Below are 11,938 nucleotides of genomic sequence, written 5' to 3'. Positions count from 1 at the left end.
CTGTGTGTGCGTCAGTCAGTCTGTGTGTGTTTGTGTTTCTGCCTCTGCCTCAGACTCACTGACGCGCGAGCAAACACACAGTGACTGACGCACACACGCTACATGAAGCTGTAAAGGAGGGAGGGAGGGGGGGGACTGGATTGATGTGAATGGGGGACAAACAGAGAGAGGGGGGAGGAGAGAGAGGAACGGGAACATTACATCCCGGGCAACGCCGGGTCTCTCAGCTAGTACATTATATAATTATGCGGAAGCTGAAAAGAACATGGTTCAGCTCAGGAGAAAACCCCCAGTTTCCACTCTGTACAAAAAACAAGGGTTAAAAAAGCATAAACAAAGCTCAGTGTGGGGATCGCTTCTTTAACTTTGCACCAAAATTTAATTGATACATCTCACGTATCTTAAATCTGGATTCTTCAAACGCTAATTAATAAATAGCATATTTTGTGGAATTATAAAAACAAAGTTTTATTAAATATAAATATTTAAATTCAATAAACGCACACACCTAAGGCCTTGTCCAAGGTGGCACTGAGCGGGCGGGCGCGCTCACGCTGGCCGCGATGAAACACATTGCAGCAATGTGTGTGGCCAGCGTGAGCAAGCGCCTGAGCATGCGCGGCACTTACAGCAAGAAAATTTGAATTTGCCGCTTGCTTGCGCCGCCGCGCATTAGCGCCTGCACGCTTAGCGCCACCCTGGCCGCAGCCATACTCGACTATTTTGTTTTTGTTACTTTATACTTCTAGATTGCTCTCAGCACACACTTAAAAACGAGAGGTAGCTCTACAATTAATTTTTTTCCTGGTAAAATACTGTATGAATGAAATAAATCTGCTCTCCTCCCATGTTGCAGACGAAATCTATTGACATTAAATGCATTAACATATAAGCTGCCTTACACACCATATGAAATATTACAATGTGGTAAAATAAACGCAATCAGTCCTATTGTTTTGATGGAAAGTATATGCTTTAATACTGCGCTTTAATACTGCGCTTTAATACTGCAGGTCTGTTTCCCGTATAAATGGCGTATACATCAATATAAACATGCTGCGGCCTACGTTGCCTGTGTGTGGGAGGCTGAGGCCTAAACACGAGCTCTCTCTGCGCCTGCGCACAACACACCGCAGATCTGGACGCTACCATCTTATTCCTGAAAGGGGGGGGGGGGCAAAGTAATATAACGGTCGCTCACAGAAAGTAGAAAATGTACAAGTATATGTTTTAATTCATTCAACATTACATGTGATAAATATGCTATTTTCGCAGAACGGCTATTAGCTTGGGGAAACGGAATAAAAAAAGACTTACACCTCCGTCTGCCTCTCACCCCCCCCCCCCCCGTTGACGGGAAGTGGGAGGGGACCCAGCCTTGATTAGCCGTTGGTGAGAGCGCCAGACCGCCATTTTGTGACGGAGCAGAGAAAGGAAAGGAGCACTAAAGCAGCGAGCTTGTGGCGTCGAGGGTCTGAGATCGTGTTTAAGCTTTTCGGGAACCGCTCAGCTCTGCTTGGAAAGTTCTACATAGGTCGGCCTCTTCAATCAGGTGCATGTTGGTGTATTTGTGTATATATATATTTTTTTTTAAAGGCGCTATTTGTAGACCGCGTGGTTGCGGCCTGCACGGAGGCGTTGTATGCCCTCCCCCCTGGTAGTTACAATAGTAATTATCTGTATCTGGGAGCAGATGTATGATATTTCGTTACAATAATGCACATCGCGGCCTCATTAACATCGTGTTGGGCCTTCATCAGCGAAGCATTTGCCGCCGCCGCCGCCGCCTCCCCTTTATTGACCCCTCCCTCATATTACCCCAGTGGGGGTGATGGGGTTGGCCTGCTGAGTTGAGCATTAGGCGCAGTCCCAGTTACCTGATGTTTGGAGGGAGCCGGGGTAACGTTGCAGCTGAATCTTGCGCCCCAGGTTCAGTCCTTCACACCGGCCAGCAAGCCAGGTCCTACCGGCAACTTCAGTTGTAAGTAAGATGCCTTGGTGATATTTGCACCGTCAGTGGCCACGTGTTAACCTGCGTCCTGGGCTGTTGGCGGCTCCTGCGGCTTGAACACGGAGGGCCCTGTTTTGAGGGAAGGTCAAACTAGCTGATATGGGGGGGGGAGTGGGGGAATGGTATGTGTACTACAATATTGTCAAAGAATAAGGCCTAGTGGGCCAGAGTTCCTGTAAATAGTTAATTTATCTCCTGATTTGGAAAATACTTGATGTCCTCATTATGAAGCGCTATACACAGGTTAACACTGATTATTGGATTGATTTAACACTACTTTTCAAAATTTGGAGTAAATGGATATTAAGGGGAGTGGTTGCAGTCACATAGCAATCTCATGGTCCCCATCTTCAGTGACCCTGGTGCTTTTGGACTTCTGTCGTTATAAAGCTTTTTAATTGGTAACGATGCATGCAGAAACAGGTCGCGCTACTATGTTTACATACAACTCCATGATCCAGTTTAGATGTTTCTGTATTATGCAATTTCATGGGGCAATAAAGAGGTAATTGTCACAAGTTTGGGTGGTTTCTAAACGGACCTACTCCTTAAAAGCTTCATCTTATGTTTGTCTCTTACCTCCAGTGTGCAGCCATGGAGATGGAATATATCAGAGTGGCGGAAGATGAGAATGAGGAGCCAATGGAAATCCCCTCGGAAGATGATGGGACAGTCCTGCTGTCTACAGTCACTGCCCAATTTCCTGGTGCATGTGGACTGCGATACAGAAACCCAGTGAATCAGTGTATGAGGGGTGTTCGCCTGGTTGAAGGGATACTCAATGCCCCAGAAAGTGGCTGGGGAAACCTTGTGTACGTTGTTAACTACCCCAAAGGTGAGTGTGCATTTGCAATGGCTTAATATGAATCCTTGGCTTGTAGTGTAAGGCTGCGCTTACAGTGCCTGTCAACGCCACGCCAAAACAAATACATTGAGTTCGTCCCATGCGCTTATTGTAGGCGCGACGTAGCGACAAAATTTGTAAGCCGGTGAAATTTGATTTTGGTAAAGTCACCACACGTGATTGTCTTTAAACCCCCCCCCCCCCCGTCCCGTGATGTCAATGGCCTTGTCGCCAGCGACGTCGCTCAAACCTAAAGTTCAACTTACGCCAGTGGTGATGTCGTAGCCTCGCGTCACTAACTGCGGCCTAAACGGTATATTTTAGCAAACTACTTGAATGTTAAGATTTGTTTGCTACGGTATTGTACTGTTAAATCACTGGACTTCAGTCGCCTAAGCAAAGTTTGAATTTAAATGAGAAAATAAATTGCATTCTGCTTTAAAGGATCACATTGGACTTGCTACAGAAATCTTTCTGCGGGTGGCGCACTGCAACTTTTAACAGTTTGATCTGCCAAACAGTATTAGATTGACTGATGACATCTGAAGTACTTGTTAACGTCGCTTTCTCTTACCCAGATAACAAGCTATTACAGAAAAAAGAAAACAGCGCAAAAAAACCTCATAGTGTATTATTAAAATAAATTTTATAAAGTAATTGGGTGATTATTGCACGTACATCAATAAAAGCATAAATCAGCATGACATGTTTTGGACATGTTACCACTCGCGGGAAGCAGTTATGTGTAGGCTGGTGTGTATCTGGATCGTCCTCTGGTCCTCGGTATACAGCTCAGCAAAGGGTTGCACGTCTCTTTGGTGATTCTCCCCGTATGATGTTCACCAGTCTCCGGCAGGCCGCTTGGTGGGAAGTTTAAAACTCCTTTGGGGATCTCCCTGCAGCAGCCGTCAGCTCCGACACGGTGTTCTCACAGGCAATTCCGGATTGTCCGCAGTAGCGTCTGATGTCATCAGACGGCGCCCGTCTGCACTCGCGTCTCTCCGCTCGCAGTGTTCAATAGAGTGGAAGTCCCATAAACCGTATGCACGAAATATGCAGTGAAATAAAGCCGCAATGGGGTTCAGATAAGGAAGGTATTGGAACGCGCCCTCTCCTACGCGTTTCGTAATGAATACTTCAGGGAGTACGGTTTATGGGACTTCCACTCTATTGAACACTGCGAGCGGAGAGACGCGAGTGCAGACGGGCGCCGTCTGATGACATCAGACGCTACTGCGGACAATCCGGAATTGCCTGTGAGAACACCGTGTCGGAGCTGACGTCTGCTGCAGGGAGATCCCCAAAGGAGTTTTAAACTTCCCACCAAGCGGCCTGCCGGAGACTGGTGAACAACATACGGGGAGAATCGCCAAAGAGACGTGCAACCCTTTGCTGAGCTGTATACCGAGGACCAGAGGACGATCCAGATACACACCAGCCTACACATAGCTGCTTCCCGCGAGTGGTAACATGTCCAAAACATGTCATGCTGATTTATGCTTTTATTGATGTACGTGCAATAATCACCCAATTACTTTATAAAATTTATTTTAATACTACACTATGAGGTTTTTTTTGCGCTTTTTTCTGTAATAGCTGGATAGCTGAGCCATCCCCTAAGAACAGCACAAAACCTCCCTATACCAAGGTTGTATTTATTTTGATCACAATATCACTTAATCCTTATATACCACTAATGAGCGCATTATCTGTTTGTTTCACCCAGATAACAAGCGGAAGATGGATGAAACTGATGCATCCTCTGCAGTGAAAATAAAGCGTGCTGTAACGAAAACATCAGATCTGATTGTTTTGGGACTTCCATGGAAAACCACAGAGCAAGACCTGAAAGACTATTTCGCCACACTTGGTGAAGTTATCATGGTTCAGGTATTGTGTATTTGCAAACATTTATTTCAATATTTTCATTCACTTTTGCCTGCTGTAAGCATTGTTAAATGTGTCAAGTTGAATGAAATCATTACTATTCAAAGTCCATGGACCTTTCAGGTTTAAGTCTTGTTTTGGTATTTAAATAATTGATAATTGTATCCTAAATGTAAGGCATTTTGTCTCCACAGGTTAAGAAAGATGCAAAAACTGGAGACTCAAAGGGATTTGGCTTTGTTCGATTTACTGAATACGAGACGCAAGTCAAAGTGATGTCTCAGCGTCACATGATTGATGGGAGGTGGTGTGACTGTAAACTACCAAACTCCAGGGTATTGATGCTCTGTAAACTTGTGTTGTGAGGTACCATGTTGTAATCTGTGAGAGGAGGTTGCCCCAAGAGTAAGGGCTGCGGCCGCGTGAGCGCTACTCACCATTTCCTTGTAGTCTCCCCAGCCGGTCAGTCTCTCCTCACTGCACCGCTGACTACTGGCTGTGACGTGTCAGCCATCGGGATACACGAGGATGGTGTTCCCGTGCGGCGATGCGTCACATGGTGCGAAAGGGAGCCAATCACAGACTGGCTCCCATCAACCAATAGCAAGCCAGTTAGTGATAGCCAATGGGAGGACATAATTTTAAAACCAGGAAGAGGGAAAACTTCAAACTTGCAAACAGCAGTTACAACACACACAACCCCCTCCTTGGGCTGCTGCAGTGCTGTGAGCTCTATTGTTGTGCTTGCCACCTGTCATGGCTCCCCGCCCCCCCCCCCCCCTTGCAAAAATGCTCCCTACAGACCGCAAATAGCGCTGTCTGCAGTGTGGTCTGAGGCAGCGGGGCCTTAGGTTTCCCAGACAGATTTAGGGAGTACCCATCAAATTGTCTGTTTTTAAAGGGGAACAAAACTTGTATCCATGCATACAGTAGAGCTCTAAATCATTTTACATCTCGATTTATTTTAGGATCAGTGGAGAGGATCAGCGTGTTTCTACCCTTCGCCGACAGGTGCGGGTAACCCGCTGAACTCCGTTGGTTATAGGCATGTAAAATGATTTGTAATTAGAGCACTACTTTATTGGGGATTTTACCTTGCTACTATTGCCTTAGAGCTCACTGTTGGGCATTTCTTTGAAGGAAGTAACAAGCTGTACTGAATCCCAACTTTTTTTAAAAAATTTTTTTATCATAGCAAAATCCTGATGAGCCCATGCGCAGCCGGAAGGTCTTCGTTGGACGTTGCACAGAAGATATGACTACTGATGAGCTGCGGCAGTTTTTTACCCAATATGGCGAAGTGGTAGATGTCTTCATTCCTAAGCCCTTCAGGGCATTTTCATTTGTTACATTTGCAGATGATCAGGTAAGGGTGACTCAATGTGATTGGGCTTGTGTGCAGTTTGTTTTTTTAATTCTTGCATGTTTGTACAGGTGGGTTCTGTTCTAAGGGCCGTCGCAAAGCGAAAATCGCCGGAACGGGGAACAGGCGATTTTCAGCGCATGCGCAGACCTGCCATCCCCTCCCTTCTGCGCATGCATGATCTTCCTTCTGCGCATGCGTGACCTACTAACCCCCTGTGAAGCAGGGCCCTACTGTATATCTATTTCTAGCAAAGCTATGGTTTTTTTTTTTTTCCCCCTTCCCTTACATTAAGCACATTACCTTCATGTCCCTGAATAAAAGGGTTAAGCTTTTCCACTACGCTTATACTCTGAGCCCATAAGTGCTTGGGAGGGCTTTGTTTTAACTTGTGTTAAAGTTTGGATTATGATAAAAGTAGATAACCAAGATTTGACAGTGTGGTGTCATTAGTAAATTTAATCTTTGTAGATTTAAACAGGAAGGACTTGATTTTGCTTTAAATTGCATGTTTACTTGACATGGCCACTACAATTTTACTTGGTAAAGTGAAGGTGGCAATCTTACCTAGTCTGCCCCTCCAAGGGAACCACAATACGTGTTCAGATCTCGTGTGCCAATAGCGGTGCCTATTGGGTAGCCATAAGTGCTATGGGGGAACACCCTGATACCATCCTGTGGTAAAACAATAAGGGGGGTGAACTTGGTCATGGTTACTGCTGCTTGGACAGTGTCTATTAACATGGCAGCTGGCTCTAACATCTCTTTTAGCCAACAGGGATTTCTTCCTTCAGGGATCTAGCGGAGTTCTGAGATTAATTCTTCAGCCTGCCAGCTTTCCTGTTTGTGCTAGTGCCCCTCTGGCTGCTGACCTCCCTACTATAGCTGCCAATTCCCTCCCTTCAGTTCCTACACCAGTCCTGTTAAATAAGGCGTGTTGGGTAAATGGCCTCAACCATTTAAATTACCTAGCTTTACTCAAGTTAAATCAATACTAGGGATTTAATTTGGATGCTGCCATTCATGCATTAAGTAAATGGGGCTGATATGCTAATACCTAGTTAAAATATGATCTGAAAACATGGCAATAACAAAGCTTTAGCGAAAAGATCTTAATATTGTAACAGAATTTTACCACTTATTTCATTTTCTATTGCGTTGCAACTTTTTTTAGTTGGTTGGTGCTCAGCAATGGTGCTAAAAGTTGGTGCCAGTTTGTGGCTTCAGAGCTTGCACTATGCAGTTCATGCACTCACTGACTTTTTAAATGGTTATGCTAAAGTAAACCAGGATTTTCCATTTGTTATAAGTTTATTCAATTGAATCTGCTATGCATGACTACAGTGCTACATTATATACATCAGTGATGCAAGACGTGACCGTGCCCTCCACTCTTGCAACACAGGTTAACTTAATACACAATGTGTGGTGTGTGTGGTTTTTTTTGTTTTTGTTTTTTTGTGTGTGGCGTAACTAATTTTCTCTTTTCTTTCCTTGTAGGTTGCTCAGTCTCTTTGTGGCGAGGATTTGATAATTAAAGGAGTCAGCGTACATGTATCCACTGCAGAGCAAAAACACAATAACAATAGACAATTAGAAAGAGGTGGACGATTTGGTAGCCCAGGGTTTGGGAATCAGGGCTATCCCAATAGCAGGGGTAGTGGTGGTGGCCTTGGTAATAGCCAGAGTCCCAACATGGGCGGAGGTGGTGCTGGAGGAGGTGCTGGGATGAATTTTGGGGCATTTGGCATGAACCCTGCAATGATGGCAGCATTACAAAGCAGCTGGGGAATGATGGGTATGTTGGCTAGTCAACAGAACCAATCTGGCCCTCAGGGGAGCACTCCAAGCCAAGGATCTCAACCAAGGGATCCGGCACAACAACAAGGGTTTAGTTCAGCTAATAACTCGTATGGCTCAAATGCAGGTGCAATAGGCTGGGGGTCTCCGAATGCTGCGTCTGGCACTGGGGGAGGAGGGTTCAATGGGGGTTTTAGTTCAAGCATGGAATCAAAATCCTCTGGTTGGGGCATGTAGACCTTAAATGAATCTATTGGGTGAATGATGGGTAAATAAACGTTTTTCTAATTTTATGGTAAGTATATTGTAAAATGCATTATACAGAACTTTCCCAATGGTTTTCTCAGTGTGCAGTATGTTCAGCTGTATTTTCTTTGTAAAAGAAATGACAATGGGGGCTTTTATCAATTTTTGAAAGTTAACTGTTTGCAATGCAGGTTGAGGCAGTTGGGTATTACTTCTGTAATGTTCAGTACTTTTTTCCCATTCACTGAATCCTGCATGTAAGAGAACCATTGGTTATCAACTAGCATTGCCATTTGTTTTTCTTAAGCCCTCAAACCATGTTTTTTTTTTCTTTTGCCTCAATCTCTTTTGATGTAAATGGCACCACAGGTTTTGTTTTAAGAAGTCTTCCTTCCCTCATTAAGTGTTCACTGCTTCAACTGATCTCTGCTGCTCACCGTGCCTTTCTGGAACCTGCACTTGTATGCAGTGCTGTAAATGTCCTGCCCTGGATCACTCTTGCCTACATGCTTTTCCCATCAAGAAGTCTTCATGCTGCACACGATGAGTCTTAAGACGGTGGGTGATCCATTTTTATCCACTACTCTTATTTCATGGAAGTCGTACCAGCGCTTTGAACGCACGGTTGTGAGGTGGAACCAGAAGGCTGTTTGAACTGTGGGATTGGTGGTACCAAGGAATGAGAGGCTTGGGTATGAGCGAGAACAAGAGCGCGTGCAGAGACCTGGTGGTGCATTATGGAATCTTAAAGTTGGCGAGATGTGTCTCTCAATCCAGTGGCATTGGTGAGAGTGTGCAGAGAGCAGTGGCAGCAAGTAACGTACGAATGTTTCTTGCATTCAAAGGACTTCAGTTCATTTGCAAGACTTTGAGGCTTTTCCTCTAGCAATTATATTGTTTGAAACCAGTTTGCTTTTTTTTTTGTTCTCCCTCCTTTGAAATGTTTACTGCTGTGAATGCTGTATGATGTGTGCATTTTTTTTAATGAAACGTGTGTCAATGTGAACTGCATATGATGCTGATGGGGGTGGGTGGTGAGAACGCTCTGGAGTGGTTTGAAACTCTCCTTGGTGCTTCCCAGGAGTGATGGGGATGTTTTGGGTCTGTAAGTATCAAGAATGCTGTTTGCTTCAGTCATGTGTTCTGTGTTTGGATGCTTTTTACAAGACTTATCAATGTAGGATATTCTTAAATAAAACCATTAAAAAAGACTCTGGGTAACGGTTCCTGGCTAAGTTTGTTTCTAACTGCACTGTTTTTTTTAAACTTGTTAATTAGCATCTCAGACTGTAATGTCAAAATATAAGCCATTTTCTAATATTTTGAAATAAAAATATCCGTGTCTGAGATCAGGCTACAGCACTACAATACACTTGGGCAGTGGTTCTCATCTCTCCCCTGAACCACATTTTGGGAATTATCACAGGTGCATGCACCTTAATTGCATAATGGTTGCCTCAGAAACCTGGTCTGTCTAAGGCTTTGTCCATAAACACTGCAGCTGTGCGGAGGCTAAGGGGAAAGCAGGTGCTTTCCCTGGCCTTAGTATGCGTGGCATGTCTATGGGCAGGCCAGTGACATCACAGAGCTGGTTTACCCTCATTGGGCAAACGGCTCATGTGACTGCCCTAACACAATCCGTTTTGACCGACTTCTCGTGCGCCCGCACGCCATATAGACGCGATTACTGCCTTTAGACCGTGCGGACGCTGAGCGATCACTGCCTATCTGGACGCAGCCCAAGTCTCCTTTTCTTGGCGGCAGAGGAGCAAGCTGTACCACAATTGGCTGCAGGTTTTCTTTACATCCAATGCCAACAGAAATATGAAAGTAAACTGCAAAGCTGCTGTATCGTTATCTAACTTAATATATCTGCACCTGGACTATACAAAATGTACCGGGGGGAGAAATATCTGCTTGGGTTGTGAAGCCACCTTAGATGAGCTGAAGGATGTTCATTCTTCAGACTAACCCCATAAAAGCCAGTTTGCTTTTTATTTTTTTGGCACATTATTTAAAAGTCAAGGATTTTTTTTGTGGCACTGTATGTACTGTATTAAGTAACAGTATTGGTTAATATTGTACTACTTGTCTACTGCATTTAATATAGTCTTATCACTATAAAAGAGTAACTATATTTCACTACACCTCTACTGGTCTAATCACTTGACACACCTGATCCTTTTTGTTTTTTTTTTTATACCATTCAACATTTAATGCTGAATGTTCTGTTTTTCTCCAATTGGCATGTACAAATTAAATGTCAGTAACTTAACATAATAGTGACATACAGCTGCTAAGTGCTGAACAGGATACAGCTACAATATATATTTTAAAAAAAAAAATGCTTTGGAAAGTATTTCTGTGGCGATTATTTTCTTAGGTTTGGGGCAGTTACGTCTGTACAGACCATGACCACCAGTCATTCCCATTATTCCTTGCCAGAGTACCAATACTTTGCATCTGCTGGAAAGAATGCTTTCATCTACATTTCAAAGTGGGGGAGGAGGGAAGAGGAAGTTAATGCCTGATGAGACTTAGCAGACCCATTCTGCCAACTTCTATTAATAATTGGAAATTGGTCTCAAGTGCTGCAATTGTAATATACACATGCCACGGCCCCTGTCTGAATGGATATAATTGTTATATTAGAAAAGTTATTTCCCTGGTCTGTTTAAAATATTTTTTTTTATAAATAGATGTACACAACTACTACTGAAGGACAAAGTCTCACAGGCTCACATCATGCTTATGTCAAAAGGAGGCAAAGACCTTACACGTAGCTCAAACTAGACTGATATATCAAATGTGAATGTTAACATAATGCTCCAGGGTTTGAGCCAACAGATTAAATATCGCCCCAGTCTTGGCCATCTAGACCAGGTGGGCTTTATTCCTCATGGCAGGACTTGAACAGCTGATGTATACTACATTTAATACACAAGGCAAACGTCACAAAACACTGCTGGCCCTTACATGAGATGCATTCAATGGTTGATTTGTTGTGTCTTTATTATGGATTAGTGCATAGGTTCTTGACAATGTTTTGAGGTCTCTATAGCTCCCTGACTGGTGATTAATTTCAGATCCAATTAATATATAATGGGAAAATGTATGGCTGCCTTCTGTTACCTGTGCTGTTTGCTCTACTATTGAGCCTCTAGTCACTGGTGCATCTCAGGAGCCTGGAACTGTTATACACAAAATAAGCATGCTTTGACACTCCCATCCCTTCCCCATGTCTCTGGGATAATATCCAGTTTTGGGACTCCAGCTAAACAATAGCAAGTTGGAGGAACTGTGATTTCACATACCACAGCACATGATTAAACTAATGTCTATTAATTTTGAGTTCCAATGGCAAAAAGATCGTCATATTAGGCATTAACTTAACCCAGGAACTGAATAGAAAAAGACCCAACGCAAGCTCTGATAGTGCCTTACCAAACAAAATATATAGTGACTAGAAGGTAATATGCACATACAGCAAATCTATGCATTTAAAACATTGAGGTATAATAGACCGTCGGGAATTGCCAAAGAAGCCAAACTGTCCAGTTGGTCTGATGGTATCGTTCTCTGATCCAAGGTGATTACAGCTTGCCCTGTTTGGTCGAGTCGTGTGCGCTTTCTGTACCGGAGCTGTAAATTTATTCTCTACTCCATATATGTAGGAATCTTCTCCTGTACTCGGATAGATTTAATCACCCCCCGGGAGACCTTTTTCCCACTCTTAGGGCGCTGGACAGGAAAAGACGAGCAGCTTGGAGAAGTAATGTGAGTCGGA

The 11,938-nt window shown here is 43.8% G+C and overlaps 2 protein-coding genes across 3 annotated transcripts in view; one reads left to right on the top strand and one right to left on the bottom strand.

The window, feature by feature from the left end:
* LOC142498018 (mannan-binding lectin serine protease 2-like) overlaps positions 1 to 2,010 on the bottom strand; it is a gene marked incomplete at its 5' end in the record, with an annotated part of 16,608 nt that extends 14,598 nt beyond the window's left edge. Inside the window, one exon of the mRNA XM_075606526.1 lies at positions 1,878 to 2,010. Within this exon, the coding sequence (XP_075462641.1) occupies positions 1,878 to 2,010 (133 nt within the window). The remainder of the gene's footprint in view (positions 1 to 1,877) is intronic.
* On the top strand, positions 1,394 to 9,362 carry LOC142496706 (TAR DNA-binding protein 43-like). Of its 2 annotated transcripts, none has more exons than XM_075603495.1 (6): positions 1,394 to 1,552; positions 2,597 to 2,846; positions 4,582 to 4,745; positions 4,937 to 5,077; positions 5,938 to 6,108; positions 7,606 to 9,362. In XM_075603495.1, exons 2-6 carry the CDS (start codon positions 2,606 to 2,608, stop codon positions 8,140 to 8,142), a joined length of 1,254 nt encoding a protein of 417 aa, XP_075459610.1. In that variant the 5' UTR covers positions 1,394 to 1,552; positions 2,597 to 2,605; the 3' UTR covers positions 8,143 to 9,362. The 2 variants fall into 2 exon arrangements, with proteins under 2 accessions (XP_075459610.1, XP_075459611.1); XM_075603496.1 differs by having other exon boundaries at positions 1,399 to 1,534.
* The last annotated feature ends 2,576 nt before the right edge of the window (positions 9,363 to 11,938 follow it).

Source organism: Ascaphus truei, chromosome 6 (assembly GCF_040206685.1).
Source record: "Ascaphus truei isolate aAscTru1 chromosome 6, aAscTru1.hap1, whole genome shotgun sequence".
NCBI classification, from domain to species: Eukaryota; Metazoa; Chordata; class Amphibia; order Anura; family Ascaphidae; genus Ascaphus; species Ascaphus truei.
This window is presented reverse-complemented; position numbering and strand designations above follow the sequence as displayed.